Source organism: Phaethon aethereus (assembly GCF_964289735.1).
Source record: "Phaethon aethereus genome assembly, chromosome: 2".
Lineage (NCBI taxonomy): Eukaryota > Metazoa > Chordata > Aves > Phaethontiformes > Phaethontidae > Phaethon > Phaethon aethereus.
This window is the reverse complement of record NC_138582.1, coordinates 130,865,357-130,882,530: the sequence shown is the minus strand read 5'-3', so window position 1 is coordinate 130,882,530 and position 17,174 is coordinate 130,865,357. Positions and strand designations below refer to the sequence as shown.

The 17,174-nt window shown below is 37.3% G+C and overlaps 1 protein-coding gene across 1 annotated transcript in view; it reads left to right on the top strand.

Moving 5' to 3' along the window:
- The window catches only part of KCNH8 (potassium voltage-gated channel subfamily H member 8), a gene marked incomplete at both ends in the record, with an annotated part of 203,538 nt that overhangs the window by 108,280 nt on the left and 78,084 nt on the right, over nucleotides 1-17,174 (top strand). The window contains 2 exons of the mRNA XM_082015386.1: nucleotides 7,971-8,128; nucleotides 13,823-14,030. Coding sequence (XP_081871512.1) covers nucleotides 7,971-8,128; nucleotides 13,823-14,030 — 366 coding nt within the window. The remainder of the gene's footprint in view (nucleotides 1-7,970; nucleotides 8,129-13,822; nucleotides 14,031-17,174) is intronic.

Below are 17,174 nucleotides of genomic sequence, written 5' to 3'. Positions count from 1 at the left end.
ACCTGGAAAGCAATTCTTTTCCAGACCCAGATCTGGCATCAGAACTGGACATTTGATCAAAACCCATCCTAAAGCAATCTTTTCTGATACCTCAAAGGAATGATCCAACATGACCCTCTCTCTGTGCTGAGTCTCTGCCTGCCTCTTCTCTTTGCCCTCGGTAGTGTATTAGTGAGGAAAAAAAATTTCTTCCTGGCTTCTTGAGTATAATGGCTAACGCACTTGAAGATAAGATCTTACTTTACCCAGTCTTAGTGTAGCCTACCTAAAGAACGTGTAGGGAGAAATGCAAATCAATCTTTTTTTTCCCCCAAAGCTATGAAATTGAGGGACAAACACAGTAACTCAATGCTGCAAAGGGTGATCATGACAGCCAAACCTGCCTTTCTTCTCGCCATCAGATCTACATATATACATTCACCTCATGTATGTAAGTTACATGAGTCCATGTATATCAGTGTTGTGTGCTTGAATGTAACTTAGATATCTTTCGTATGACTTTGCGTTATACGGTATAAGAGTGTTTAACATGAATCCAAATGATGGAAGTTCATCACCCCATTTGCTAAGCCAAATTTGATTTCCAAAATGTATTTACCTAATGTCTGCCCAATGCATCCTGTTTTGCCTGATTAGCCTATCAGTGGATAGAAACAAGTAAAAGTCAGTTCTTCAGCTAGTATTCTGGAGCTGAGTACACCAAGAAAGTTGACTTTATACCACCATGTAAAGTGAACTCCAGGTATTTTTTTGTAATTCTTCTCTTTCTCTTTTCATTGTCTTGAGGTATGGGTGCTGGAGTTGCATGGCTATAGTTGTTTCAACAAAGGCATGAACTGTTTCCTATTCACAAGGTGATGCTAGACTAAGTATCCTCAGGTTATTCAGCTCCCTGATCTGAAAGACAGGGATGGAGAGCAGAATAATTTCCCCATAATCCAGGAGGAACCAGTTAATGACCTACTACACCACTTGGACACACACAAGTCTATGGGGCCTGATGGGATCCACCCGAGAGTACTGAGAGAGCTGGTGGAGGAGCTTGTCAAGTCACTCTCCATCATTTTTCATCAGTCCTGGTTAACAGGGGAGGTCCCAGACGAGTGGAGGCTTGCCAGTGTGATGCCCATCTACAAGAAGGCCTGGAAGGAGGATCCAGGGAACTACAGGCCTCTCAGCCTGACCTCCGTACCGGGGAAGATCATGGAGCGGTTTGTCTTGAGGGTGCTCACAGGGCATGTGCAGGACAACCAAGGCATCAGACCCAGCCAGCATGGGTTCATGAAAGGCAGGTCCTGCTTGACCAACCTGATCTCCTTCTATGACCAGGTGACATGTCTAGTGGATGAGGGAAAAGCAGTGGATGTTGTCTACCTGGACTTTAGTAAAGCCTTTGACAGCGTCTCCCACAGCATTCTCCTGGAGAAATTGGCGGCTCGGGGCTTAGACAGGTTCACTCTTCTCTGGGTGAGGAACTGGCTGGATGGCCAAGCCCAGAGAGTCATGGCGAACAGAGTTAAATTCAGTTGGCGGCTGGTCACAAGCGGTGTCCCCCAGGGCTTGGTTTTGGGGCTGGTCTTGTTTAATATCTTTAATGATGATCTGGATGAGGGGATCGAGTGCTCCCTCAGTAAGTTTGCAGACAATACCAAGTTGGGCAGGAATGTTGATCTGCTGGAGGGCAGGAATATTCTGCAGAGGTACCTGGACAGGCTGGATTGATGGGCTGAGGTCAATTGTATGAGGTTTAATAAGGTCAAGTGCTGAGTCCTGCACTTGGGTCATAAGAACCCCATGCAACGCTACAGGCTTGGGGAGGAGTGGCTGGAGAGCTGCCCAGCAGAAAAGGACCTGGGGGTGCTGGTTGACAGCCGGCTGAGTATGAGCCGGCAGTGTGTGCAGGTGGCCAAGAAGGCCAACAGCGTCCTGGCCTGTATCAGCAATAGTGTGGCCAGCAGGAGTAGGGAAGTGATTGTGCCCCCGTACTCGGCACTGGTGAGGCCACACCTCGAATCCTGTGTTCAGTTTTGGGCCCCTCACTACAAGAAGGACGTTAAGGTGCTGGAGCATGTCCAAAGAAGGGCAACAAAGCTGGTGAGGGGTCTGGAGCACAAGTCTTACGAGGAGTGGCTGAGGGAACCAGGGTTGTTTAGTCTGGAGAAGAGGAGGCTGAGGGCAGACCTTATCGCTCTCTACAGCTACCTGAAAGGGGATTGTGGTGAGGTGGGTGTTGGTCTCTTCTCCCAAGTAACTAGTGATAGGATGAGAGGAATTGGCCTCAAGTTGCTCCAGGGGAAGTTTAGGCTAGATATTAGGAAAAATTTCTTCACTGAGAGAGTGGTCAAGCATTAAACAGGCTGCCCAGAGAGGTGATGGAGTCACCATCACTGGAAGTATTCAAAAAACGTACAGACATGGCACTTCTGGACATGGTTTAGTGGGCATGGTGGTGCTGAGTTGATGGTTAGACTTGATAATCTTGAAGGTCTTTTCCAATCTTAATGATTCTGTGATTCTCCCTTTTGCCACAGCTTTGTACTAAGCCCATACTGACACTCTTAGTTATTAGAAATCTCTTTTTGTGTCATTGTTTTCCAAGCCAGAATCTCCCTTTCTACATATACCTTTTTTCCTTCTTGGATCTTACATGTGTTTTGCCTATTATATGGAGATGTATGACCCACTTTATGTTTGTATTGGCCACAGTCATCTATCTTCTTTCTTAAAAACTACCGTATCACTGTGAACTTAATCAGCCAAGATGAATCCTCTAGAAACAGTTTTGTTTATAAACAAACCCATAGCAGCAACATTTTGAAACTGAGCAGAAAGCCAGGTTCAGCTTTTGCTTTATGTGTCTCATATTCTGGTTAATGTAGACCTTCAAATTAAGATGATAGAGGATGAAATAACTTGAGCACATCTAAGTGTTATGTAGCAATCCACTAGATTGATAGCTCTGTCAGACATAATTTTCTTAGCAAAAGACAGTGTTGATTTCACACCCTCCATGAACTTATGGCGTTAGTTATATTTTAATACATGTTGTTTTTACTACACATTTAATATATATGCCGGAATCATCTGTGTTTCTTGTGATTAGCAAACCTATTGTTTTCTGGATCATCATGTTAATGTGCTTTTTTCCCCTGAATTATTACAATTATGATGGCAAATTCTACTTCCTTGGCATTTCCCCAATTTTCTGAGATTTTATTAGAATTTAATACTGGTGATTCAGACAGTGGTTTTCAGCAAGTTCCACTTAGAATACTAGGTAGAACTTTATCTTCAAAAATCTCCTTGAAATGTCTAATGCCTCCTTTGTTATATGATAAGCTTCTGTACCACCTGCAGCATTATTTAGAGTGATAAAACTTCCTACTTCATTCCAAAACCAGAGTTTAAGTTTTCTTCTTTTTAGAAAATAAGAGGCAAGTGGACTGTAATATTCTGTACACATCTTCAATTTTGTTAGTCATTTATACTTAATTATGTTTTGTTCTCACTTTCCAATTGTAATTTTGATAGTCATTGATCTTTTCTGCATTTCAGTTAACTTTTCTGGTTATTTTGTATCTTACAATTTTGTGACATATTTTGTTGGCCTGGTTTGGGTTTTTTTAACTACAAAGTCTTATAGTTTTTCCTTAATGTCCTGAATGTTAATTCATGCTTAAAGTTTGTTCCAAACATATATGTTGTTAAAGTGCTTAAGGTCTTCAAAAAAGTTTCTTTTACACTCTCAAGTGCACATCTTATTATGTCATATTTTCACAGTGTCAATATATGTACGGTAAGATCATGTTTTCCAGATTAAATGATTTTTAGTTAAAAACAACTTCCCCCCACCTCCTCTTGAAATAGATTGAAACACTAATTTATCCTAAATTGTGACAGAACATCGAATGACATGTTAGGTAGTTCTTATTTTTTAGAAACTCTTAGGAATTTTTATCACTAAATGTATAGAACAACTAGTATGTATCTGAAACTGAAGATGCTTATGATGCTGTGTTTATCATCCTACATAATAAGAAGAGATTATATTTTTGAGTAACTCCCTCTCTTTTTGTGGGTATAAGTTGCCCTTGCAAAAAAGCATATGTTCATTGCTTGTGCCTGTGTTTCACTGGCAAAGTAGAACAGCCATAAAAGTGAAAGACAAGATGAAATATAACTGAAAATCATTTCTGCTATCCACATTGAAGAACTTGAAAATAGTACACGAAATAACAAAATGTTTTAGAACTAGATCTATTAACTTTTTTTTAGTATAAAATTGTAAAAATACACAACAGAATTATCCTTTCTTTAAAGGTGCAGAATATGTATATGAAAAATATGCATATGACAATGAAATTGATTAAATTTGTATTTGTCTTACTACAGGTTAAATGAAAGTCTAATAAATATTTTATAGAAGCTGATCTATTATAGAAGTGCTTATCTGATTATGTTACAAAAACTTTATGAAAAACTCTAGGGAGATGAAACTTTGAAGCCTGGTTGGGTTTTTTTCAATTAAAAGTTAAAAAAAATGAAGCATATATTATAATGAAACATGACTGTTTTATAGCAGCTATGAATTTCATCAGATCCTTTTGTGGTTCAGAGAATCATCTAACATAAATCCACAAAATGGATATCTCAATGCAAATCTGAGTAGAATTAAACGAGATGGTAAAATTGACACTTTTGTAACACGTTATACCAATGTTTGGCAGTGCTTTAGGCAAACATTTTCACACTTTGTGGCCCAGGAATGTAGAAGTCTTTAGCTCCAATTCTTCATAGCTTCCATCATCACAATGTCCAAGCAGCACACCACAGCAAACATGGAGGAAAGCACCTCTACCAATATGCCAAGGGGAAGAAAGTCTGATATTGCTTTCTTAAGATAGAAATGCTGTCATGGCTACTGAGTGACCACAACAGATCTCCTGCTCAAACGTGGGTAAGAGTTAGTAATTCATCCGAGTGTCAGCTACTCCATTATATTTAAAATTAAGTGTGAGCAGCTGGGTAAAGTTAGTAGGTGGATGGATTTAATTTTCAAACTCCTTTGCAAGAACGATAGCGTAAACTGTGTTGAGGACTTCAACAGTAATTTCTGCATGGATTGTGTGGCTGCTCTACCTGAGTACCTGTGTTCATCAGGCATGAAAAACTAGTTCTTATAAAATACTAGATCTGCCTGGTCCAAGTGTAGACTATGATCGCCCTAAGCATTTGAGTCCTGTAGGTACCACTCTCCAGTGCTGTCCTGGTATAGGGACGGCCAAACAATTTCCATTTTAAATGTTCTTTTAGTACCAAAAGATTCTAAAATAATATTCTGGAAATGAAAAATTGCTTTAATATAAACTAGTGGCAATCTGTGCCTTCTCAATGAGGCAGCATTTTCCATTGAGCTTTTATAATGTGTCAGATTGTTTTATATCAAGTTGTTTTACTCAGTTAAGATGAACCTGGTCAGATACTCTCTCTCTTGCTCTGCTTTACAGTGCTCCCCTTTACTGTAAGTCTATGTGTTGGCTGTCCTCATTACACTAACATTGCTGAAAGTGTAATTTCCAAAACCTTTTTTATTTGGAAGTAATGGCACAGAAAAAAAAAAACTGCAATAAAAAAGAGAGAAAGCATGGGGGAAAGTGAAAAACAATGTTCTTGATAAATGGGAAAAATCAGGAAAGGGAGAAAATATCTAAAAACCAGAACATAATAAAATTTGGATCCTTTAAAGAGAACTGCATAAATGTTTACTTATTCCATTTTCAGTGTACATGTTCTACATAAGCATAAGGTTTTGTTTTTAAATTTTTTTATTTTCACATAAATCATAGGGAAAAAAACTTTTAATGCCCATTTTTGCATTTTGCTGTCTAGGTTGTACAAAAGCTTGCAAATGGGACAAAACTCACCTGTTAATCTTTTTATGGTTCTAGTGGTAGCAATGCTTTGTGTGTCATATTCTGAAAAATCTATCCTTTAATTTTGCTGTCTAAGGGGAGTCTATTTGTCCGTGCATACCGGTCTTTACAGACATTTCTCATACACTGAATGAAAAATGCAGGATAAAAAGTATATCAGAAATTAGACATTCATTCTCATGTGTGTATAGCAGGAAGAAAATTTCTTAGGGTGCAGAAACTGCCTACAAAACCAAGAGTAGATGAAACTATTACTACTAGTAATCCTAACAGAACCCTCTTTCTAGTTTTAACTTGATTTGCATTAAAACCAAGTTACAATACTAGTATTGTTAGTATTCTTTATGTTTTAATTATGAAGAGACAAAAGTTGAGATATGCCTAATTTTTAGGACTTCAAAGATTTCTTTTTTTTCCAGGAATGTGCTGATTTGTAGCAGGTTTACATAGTACACAAGAAACTATCTATGAGGAAAGGAAATATTTACATCCAAAGAGAAAACAAAACCCTTGAATAGACTGAAACTATGAAATATTAATTTTCCATCTTTATTTCTATTTGCAAGGTAGACGTAATCTTCCTACACCTTCACCCTACTGGTGGGCAAGAGGCTGGATTTCACTTGTTGCTGCTTCCATTTGACATTTCTACTTCCTCTTTCCCAGAGGTTGTAAGAAACATCTGTTTGGTCGGCAAACACTTCCCAAACATCTGCACCCTCCATGCTGTATATGGTGCAGAGCCAGCCCCCGGCAGCTGCTGCTGCTACCTCCCTACAAGAGCAGTGTGCAGAAGAGGCAGCTGAAGGTGTATCTTCTTGTGCATCATCTAGAAGATAGAAAGGAGTCAGTGCTGCCATTGCTGCCATAGATGGAGGCAGAGGGCACAGGGAATGCAGTTCCCTCCTTGTAACACTTAATAACAGGCTACCTAGATTACAAACAGCACAGTTGACAAGTCTGTTACACACTAAACTAGCATCTAGAAAGCTGGCTCTCATAACTTGGACATTAAAGAAAGTCCACTGGCTTTCAGGCTGCCAAGACCATTACCCTGCAGTTTTTATTTTTTAATGAGAAAATAGTCAATCACTCTCTGAATGTCTTCCTAACATTTGGGATCACTTCGTTCTCTTTTATGAGATGGTCTTCAACATGAGGCATTAGAATTTACAAGGCAGCAGGCTAATTAACTTGCTGTAAAACACCAGCCTTGATGGTTGGCTCCAATCTTTTCTGACATTGTAAAAGTTATACAAATAGTTCTCACTAATTTTGGTAGAAACTGGGTGCATAGCTCGAGGACAGATTTGTCTTGGACGAAATGAAAATAATTGAGACTGTTGTCAAAATCTGAGCTTTTCTTCGAGTGTTAACGTGTTTTGGCAAGACACATCAAAACTATATCTCATATTGAAAGACACTTATCCTGGAATGCTAGATAGGAACATGCAAAATGAGCAAGCCACCAAACATTTCATAGCTTCCCCATAGCCTAAAAACCTTTTTTTTCAAGTGGGTTCAGCACTTTTCTGTTGATAAACAAGTGGTTATCCTTGAGGATGACATTTGTTCTCTGTTCTGGACAGTTATCACTGAAGGAAAGTTTCAACTGTACCTTTTAAATAAAGACATTCATTATTTTTTTCTCTCAGAAGAAAGGCTTTTGAGGTTTTATGCACAGCAATCATACCCTCATTTTTCATTAAGAAAAATACTGTACCAATATTTGTTACTGATTAAAGAGCAATGTGTTGTTTGGGTTTTTTTTAATTCAAGCTCCCTTTGAAATCAGTATCTTTTAGATGTTTTAAACATTTTTATTACTCCTTACAAAGAACAACTTTGTGCATCAATTGGTTTAACTCTGTGTATGTGGATCTCTTACCACTATATTTTATTTGCTTCTGTATTAGATTCTTCATCTGGTTTTTGCCATGCATAAGAAAAACAATCAGTGTTATGGTGGATTCCTGGTGTTATCCCCAGGAATCAAGAAGTCACTGTCTTTGATTCTCTTCATTCTTTGTCAAGCAGATATTATTTTAAATTTCCGAACAACATATGTCAGCAAGTCTGGCCAAGTTATATTTGAAGCAAGATCTATTTGTATCCACTACGTGACCACCTGGTTTATCATTGATTTAATTGCTGCACTTCCTTTTGATCTTCTTTATGCTTTCAACGTCACTGTGGTAAGTATTAACCTGTCTTTTTTAATTGTTCTTTTTTCAAAAGGGGTTTGTTGGGGGGGTTTTTTCCAGATCTGGAGGCTAAAACTGAAGGAACTAAAATATCTTGGTATCTTTTTCAGTTTTGTAGTGTATTTTCACTTTGGATGCTGAAAGAAGGAATACAATGTAATTGTACATATGGATTAAAAGTATTACAAGATTGGGTGTCAAAGTGGCCATTCATTATCATGAAAGACACATATGTACCATCTTTTTTTAATTCAATTATCCATTGTAAACAGTCGCACCTATGTTAGCTTCATATTTCTTACTGTACTCAAATACATATCCCTATGGCTTTTGCTCTCTTATGCTTTATAACATCAACTGTGGTAAAGTAAATCATTGCTATGGTCACTATGGTCAGCATTCATCACTGAGCCAGGAATCTTCTTTCTCTTTATCTCTGTATTCTAGTGCAAAAATTTCAACATGATCACCAGTTTTTGTGTGTTCTAATATCTATTACTTACAACTGCCATTAACTTCAGCTTTAGTTTCAACTCATCTTTTTTAGGAATATAATGATAAAATGCTTAAGCTTCTTTGAAAAATGTGTGGGTCTAATATTTGGTGATGTCACAATCATGTTGGGGTACATTTGTATTGGTTTACTTATGCTAAGACAAAGGTTCTTCTTCTGATAGCCCTATTAGATTTAATAGAGTAACAATCTACTGAGAAAAAAAAAAAACCACACCACAAATCAACCAAACAAAAAACACACAAAAAATAAAAAAATAGACACCCCCTCCCTCTCCAAATCAGAAAGTTTAATTTTGGGAAAAAAGCGTTGACAGAGATGTCTCAATTTTTCAGGTTTTTCACATAAAAGATTTAGGCTTTTAAGCTGTCCACTTTCTAATTCTCAGAATTTTGATCTTTTGTGAACAGATACACTCAATCTCATTTTCATTAAATGTGAGTTACAGACAAGTACATAGATGATAAGATAGACACATACCAGAAAAAACATAGAAAAAAAACAGTCAGGAAGCCTCCCATGCAAGTTATCCTCTTTGATTTTATCATTTAGTTCCATTTCCTTCAATAATCTCCCTTTTCACTCCATTTGTTATATTAAGAACTGTCAATCTGATGCTAGTGCAGTAGCTGTTAAAACCAGAGAGTTAATAGTTCCACATTCTTCAATCACTTTTTTTATAAAGTGTGGGTAATCTGTTTAAATACACTACTATCTCAGTTTATCCCTTACATTAAAACCAAACAGCCAGCATAATTGTGTTGCTTTAATTTCCATTAGGAATTTTACATTGAATGAACCAGGTCTGATCTTTTCTTTCAAGGAGAAAATTTAAAAACAAAAATTGATCTTTTTTTCTGTTTTCTTTTCATTGGGAAGAGTGATACATTTTCTGTACTGAATTCTGGAAAAGAAAGTGTTATCCAATAATTATTTTTACAGTTAAAATGTCACAATATTAAAAATGCTACTATAATATGATTAATACACATCTCCTGTCAGTTGTACTTTTAAACCTTTTTTCCCTAATAAGATCACTAGTACAGTGATGAAGAATATCCAGGGACATTGAAATGTCCCTCTGTCAGTACTGGATCCTTAATAAGATAATTAATGATAAAGTCCTAATACTAAGCCCCAAGTAATAAATGATCTATAGCCATGTTGATCTCATAATTAACATTTGCTATCAGTCATAGCTCCCTGCATGCTTCAAGAGTTAAACACCTTGTCAGAAGTTTTTGCAAGGTCCAGTCTGCTTTCTACAGTTTCTTTGGCCAGACTTTGGTAGCTAGCTGCTACATGGTAAAGACCACTACATAGTAGAGAGTCAAGGGTCAACCACCTCTTCTCTCTGGTAACTGAGACTTCGGAGTCTGCAGTCTGCGTTCACCCCAGCAAACTTGGTCGTTTTGTTCTCTATATGACTCCCCAGTGGGAACACAGTGCCTTACTATATCATATACTATATCATATTTCCTATTGTGGCAAGACTTGGCAACTGTTAATATAATCCTCAAGATAAAAATGACTATCAACTGTTTCAAGTGGGGGGGGTGGTGTGTTAATCACATTCCACTGTTTTCAGTCTTTATGATTTAATAAGCCATTTCCTCATGTCTGTTCTCAGATTTTCACTCCATCGACTCTCAGATGTTGCCTCAACAGAACGGTGAGAAGGGGCATCAGGGAGCATCTCACTCCTTTGCTGTTCAGGCCCCAGCACAAAGGCCAAACCGTTAGGGATGCTATAAATTCTGCAAGCTATAGGTATAGTGCCATACATACATAGGTATGTATGGCACAAAATGTCATCCTCCAGGTGGAGATTTGTGGAGTTAGAGCATGTGAAAAAGCTGTGGAGTCTCTCACCATCCTTGGAGATATTTCAAAAGAAAAAAAGTGAAACTTGTATGAGTTGGCTCTACTGTCTTTACTCCTTAAAGGCATTCTTTGGAGTTCTGACACCTCAGGCATGTTTCTGTCTAACCTTGGTGCCTGCTGACATGCCAGCTCCTTCCTTGTATTCATCTGACATAAAGGATCCCTTTATCTGTGGAAATGTGGTATGAAATGCTGCCAAAGTAAAAAAACCAGGCCATTAAACACTAGTTGTAACGATTGAATTTTCTCCTCTCTGAGTAACTATTGGTTGTTATAGAGCAAGAATATAATTTCTTGAGGAAAACCAACTAACCAAGCAGACAAAAAGGATTAAAGATCCCTGCCACTAGCCATTTCTTAAAATGTATCATGTTTCCTTATTAATTCCTTTTTGCCATAGGAGATGATTCTTCCAAGCAGAGAATTTCATCACTAGTTTGCAGCAACTTTATTTCTCAGTACTTCTGAGTGCTATGCTATGATTGAGTTTGTGTTAGTTTTAGATAAAATTCTGTCTCCGTCATTTTGACAGAAAAAGGTTAACCCAGTTAGTCTAAAATGATCAACCAAATGGAAAATTTAGACGGTTTTATAGCTGTGGGCAAAGCAAAGTCTATGCAGGCACAAGTATGAGTGCTGACTCTTCACTTTGTCTTTCTAAATTTATGACATAGAAAAGAAAGCTGCCTGATGACATTTCAGGTCTTCCAATGACAGACTGGACACAATACAGGAAGAGTGTTTGGCATGACTAATGAGAAAATTCCATACAATTACATATCATTAATTACATCTCAATTACATATCATTAATTACATCTGTATTCAAATTTATGCAGACATTATTTTGAAATGAGGTGGTCTTTAGGCCTTAAAATGAAACATGTTTCCCTGTTAAAAAGAATATTATGATATCTGACTTGCTGTTTTTATATCTATCAAAGTTCTGTAACTTAATAAAAATGGCCATAATTTAGTCACAAGTGATAACTGGCAGGACTTGTCTTATTGTAATTATTTGAAATTTCTTATTTGTAAGAATCTAATAAGAATTAATTTCACCAAAGTTATCATTGTTTAGTTATGACATGGTAGAACACAGGCACTCAGGTAAAGATGAAGGCTCCAATGTGAAGGCCATAGAACATATACAGTCGCTATATGTACAATCATTATAAATATGTTTATATATTACAACACCTTGAAGATTTAGTTGTGAATAGGGACACCTTTATGTTAAGAGTGCAACAGAACCATGTTTGGTTCAAATAAGCTCATGAGAGGGAAGAAAAAGAGACTTTGGGAAATTAATTGCCACCAAAAAAGAGGCAGTTGGTATAATGGCATGGTATTCAATTAGAATAATTATATTTTAGCTGTTATATGATTGTATAAATACAAACATGACAATTCCTTTAAATATTTTACAGTCTTCTGCCCTAGTCTTGTAGATGTTCTTGTGCTTAAGGCCACAAATATAACTAATTTCACTGACTTACTGTAAATTACAAAAGATGGATAAAAGAAATGCAAGAAGAGAAGACCCTGTAATTGTTTGCATGCTCTAATGTCAGACCTTATTCCTGACAGCGGTGAACTTCAAAATATTTTAAATAAGTGTCATGTTTTTGTTGATTTTCTTTTTTCCCCTGCTATGTACATGAGAAAAAATGTCAAGGTTCTCAAGAAAAAAAATTAAATATTGAGCAGTAAATACTGCATGGAGAAGCTTGTAGTAGAATTACTTATGCACTATCAAAACTGTAGTAGCAAAAAAGAAGAATGTAGATTTTTTATTTTCTTTCTTTCTAGCTGATGCATGTATCCTATGTCAGTCAGGTACCTAGGAGGCATTAATCCTAATGTCTCATTAAAAGAAGGGGGAAAAAAGCTTACAGTTAATGAAAATTATGCCTATTTAATTTTTAAAAAATGAAATTAAAAATACATGGGATCCTAATCTGCATATTGTTTGCTAACTCTACCCAACAGCTGAAAAATGAGCCAAGGCCAAGTATATTCCATGCAAAACTGGGAGCTGTGCACAGTCTGGTGTGGATGTAGGTTGGAGGATGCTCTGGAGGGGTGGGGTTATCCAAAGAATGTTCACTTTGTGCATCGCTGCATCTCCTCTGGGGCCAGAGCGTATAGACTTCATAAACAGATGTACACTTAGGATTCTTAGCAGATTATGTGTTGTTTTTGCTGCATACACTTGAAAGGTAATAATATTTTAGGTAAGGAATTTAAGAAGTAGCAGTAAAAATTTTAACATAAGCTTCTTTGGGCTCTGACAGAGCTACTGCTCTGTACTAAGAGACAGTTGTAGCTCCCTACAACTACCTGAAAGGGGGTTGTGGTGACGTGGGTGTTGGTCTCTTCTCCCAAGTAACTAGTGATAGGACAAGAGGAAATGGCCTCAAGTTGCACCAGGGGAGGTTTAGACTAGATATTAGGAAGAATTTCTTTACTGAGAGAGTGGTCAAACATTGGAACAGGCTGCCCAGGGAGGTGGTGGAGTCACCGTGATTGGAGGCGTTCAAAAAACGTGTAGACATGCACTTCAGGATATGGTTTAGTGGGCATGGTGGTGTTGGGTTGATGGTTGGACTTGATGATCTTAAAGGTCTTTTCCAACCTTTATGATTCTATGATTCTCTGATTACATAAAAATGTGCCCAGGTCCCTGAACAAATCTGAGTCTCCACTCACTTCTCTGCTTCCTTGTTCTGCAACATATCTGCTACATGTTATTGCCTCTTCCAGGCTTAATTATTAATCTGGTTTCATCTCATACGTTGTTGAGTTAGGCCTACTGTTTGGCTGTTACCAGAAACTGAAAATCATCTTTGCTTGAAGAGGGATTTTTTGTGGTTTCATATTGGAATCAAATGAACATTGGTCAGTTTGACAATTATGTTTCTCTCTAGAGCAAGGAAGGATACATTTTTACAAAACCATAGATTTTTAAGTTAAATGCAAAAAAAGACTTTGCATGAAAAAAAGACAAAAAGAAAGATCTCCCAGTATTTCATGTTTGTTTGGTTCAAATCAGGAATAGTAAATATATTTGTACACCACAAAAGTAAACACTTTTTTTAAACCATCTTCTTTGCTATTCTCTGCTGTCTTAAGATTTAGTTTAAGCATATTATACAACTATGTAACTGAATGAAGAGTGGGCAAAAATTATAGAGCTTTAGAAGATAGTTTCCTTTCATTGAAACAAGAGAACTGTGTGATAGAAGTCAACTGTTAACAAGTTGTTTTCTCTCCCTGTTCTCCTAGGTTTCCCTTGTCCATCTCCTGAAAACAGTGCGGTTGCTACGCCTCTTGCGTCTCCTTCAAAAATTGGATCGTTACTCCCAGCACAGCACAATTGTTCTTACGCTTCTCATGTCCATGTTTGCCTTGCTTGCCCACTGGATGGCCTGCATTTGGTATGTCATTGGGAAAAGGGAGATGGAACAGAATAACCCCCTTACCTGGGACATAGGTAAGTTCTTCTTTCCATCATATACATTTATATGTACACATACGTGTGTCTATGCAAATATATATATGTGTAAAAACATAAAACCACACATATAAGCAATTCAGTATTTCCTTTTTTGTTTAATCTTATAAAATTATTTAGTGCTGTTTGTAGAGAAAATTAATTACTTGAATTCAATATTTTTTTAGCAAGCAGGTTATATATTGAATGTAGATATTCCTTGAAAGCTAAGTGCCTAACAAGAAAAGGACAGAAAATTTCACTCAGAATTTTTTACTCTGTACCAAGTCAGATAAATTCAATACAATTTATGTATATCAGGATTTTGGTGATTTGGTTCCTAAGAAGTCTTCTCTAAATTTGTAAATTGAGAAGTACATATCTGATGAGAAAAAGAATATTCCTTTAACCTCTAAATAGTGTGTGTTTGAGCTTTGACATATGTCTTTCATTTGCATAGATGTAAATGACTGATTTTAAATGGGAGGAGTGATGGAGGTGGGAGATTTTTTTTTCTTTCTTTTTTTTGTAACCATCACTTGCTGTTTAAAATCTCTCCTGAAGGAGTTGCCCAAATTTTATGTGGCTAATGTGGTAACAAAAACGCTCAGAAATAAAGACCAGTCTGTGGACAACCTCTAACTAAAGAGATTGGTGCTCAGAATATCAGGTTAATCTGAAAAAGATTATTAAAATTAAAAGAAAATGGAAAAAGTGGAAAACAATTAGATTTTTAAGAGTGATCCAATGTTTACTTTCCATCCCAGCCTTCGTTCTGATTTCATTGAGTGTTCCAGATTGACTAGAATTTAAGCCTTTCCTCTTTGTTTAAGGTTTATTAATATTTCTAAGGGTTGTACCCATGTGTGGTGGTACAATGGGGAAACAATATACCTTGTATAGGAGCCAGGTACTTGTGTACTGTCGAATGTGTGTTATCCGCTAGTGCAACAGCTGATATTCCACATCTTCCCACATGAGTCATTCTGGCTTTACTGTAGAGGTGCATTTCTTTTGCTGTCTTTCTCAGATGCTATATCAATATCAAGCATCTCTTGTTCTCCCTTTTTTTATGGTTCCTTGTGTTCTATCTTTTAATTCTACTGTATTTACCTTTAGCCTCAATCTACTGTGTGTTCACTGAAGCAGGAGAGGAAACAAGGCCAGTGATAGAGCTAATTTAAAGGGGGAAGCCCTGCTATTTTCTTTATGCTGTTAGATGCTAAAGACACAATTAAAAAGCATATGAATAATTTAGAATATGTAAGTTATCTGTGAGAGGAAAAGAATGCACATGTGTCTCTTTCATAAACAAAGATTATCTAATGGGGAGACAGTTTCTCAAGAGAAACAATATTTGGTGGGAGGAATGATGCAAACACCTGTGACCAAATGCTCAATGACATGCATTTAAGCTGCAGTATGACCAATTCTTATCTCCTTTAATTTCTTTCTTCTCTCTTAACACCATTATGATATATCTAAATATCACCTATTAATGATAGTCTGAAGGAAAAATGACAAGTATGTTAATGGTACCTGACCTCAGACAAGGTGAGGATGCTGGGTCAGGAAGAGGAAAAGAAGAAAGTAAGTCCAATACACATCTCTCCTGTTCATCCATAGATTACTGAAAGCTTTGTGGAGTCTTTTTATTCTTCTAGTTGGTTGTTTATTTCTCCTTCCCTTTGTAAACCAGGTCTGTGACCTGCTGCTGAACTCCTCATAGGGTGCAAACCTCTCAGAGAAAAGACTGCAGCTGTAAGGGAGAATCTACAAAGCAAGCCCACTGTGCACAAATTGGTCAAATACTGCTAACAGAAAAACAAATCCAGATAATACGAAGAATAGTAAAAAGAAGAGTCTCTCTGGTAGGAAGTAGCTATGAAGACACATTGTCAGCTTATGTAGGCCACAAATGATTTCAAAGCATTCATTACAGTCCCAATGATAAGGATGGGCTGCATCCTTGCTCCCCTGGTGGGGCTGCTGGCAGCGCTCCCCACGCAGCCTGTCCCTCTCTCTTTTCCGTGAGCTGAGGCCGCATTCAGGAAATTCTTCTCATATCTCCTGGGGCTCTTGGCATTTATTGCTACGAAAACATTAGCTTTCACCCCTCAGTTTTGTTCTCTCTCGGGCAATGGCACTAATAAGCAAATGTCCCAACAACCTCATTAGAACAAATCCCAGTTTAACTGGAACAGAACCATTTCACAGAAGTCCCATCTGCGCCTCAGTGAAGAGTGTTGTGTCTGGGTTATTAACACACTGATCATCTTCTAGTGGGCTTCCTAGGCAGGAGCTGCTCCTTACCAGCCTCTCACCACTGGCTCACCTCAACTTGAGACTCTGTGACCTTCCCTGGACAGCTGCAGGCAATGAACCTGTTGGATGGGTCAACCATCTTGGTGGTTTAACCTCCTAGGCTTTAGCTGCTATCCGGCAAAAGGACTTAGGTGTTGAGCTTACAGCCTGGTTTTATTTTAGCTTTTTTGCAAAAGTGTGTTTTTACATTTTTGTCTGGAAAGCCATTCTACCATCTTCATGGATAGTCTCTATAATATTTAGATGCTGTAAGTGTATAATAAAAATTATACTGCAATGACTCCTGCAAAGCTCCTACAAATATTAGTTCTGTACCTTTCAGAATGGTTATTTCTAAAGTTCTCTCTAGCACTAAGTTAAATATTTTATAGTTTTGGGGATTTGTTGGGGGTTTTTTGTTTGTTTTTTTTTTTTTTTTAAAGGAAATAGTTTTAAAAAGCTAAAGCTTTAGAAACTGTTTTTTAAAAAAAGAGTCCAGAAAACTCCAGCCAATATTTTGCAAAGACCACTTCAGTGCTGATAAAATTTCTCTTTAAGCTTATGTGTCACATATATGAGCAGGAAAATAAGATTATAATTACTTCAATCAGTGCAAATCCTGTTGCTCTCCACATGCAAACTACTTGCTGATAAAACACAATGAAGTTAAGTCTTAGCCCGCTATGTGCCGTAATTTTTGCTACTCTGCTGATACACAACTACTTATATTTAGGTAACCTTTCTTTTCACCTTAGGAAAACTTCAAACAACCAGTCCCCTACACCTCACAGCATCCATGTAGGAGATATATTGAGGGGAGAAAGGTAGGTGTGATTTAGG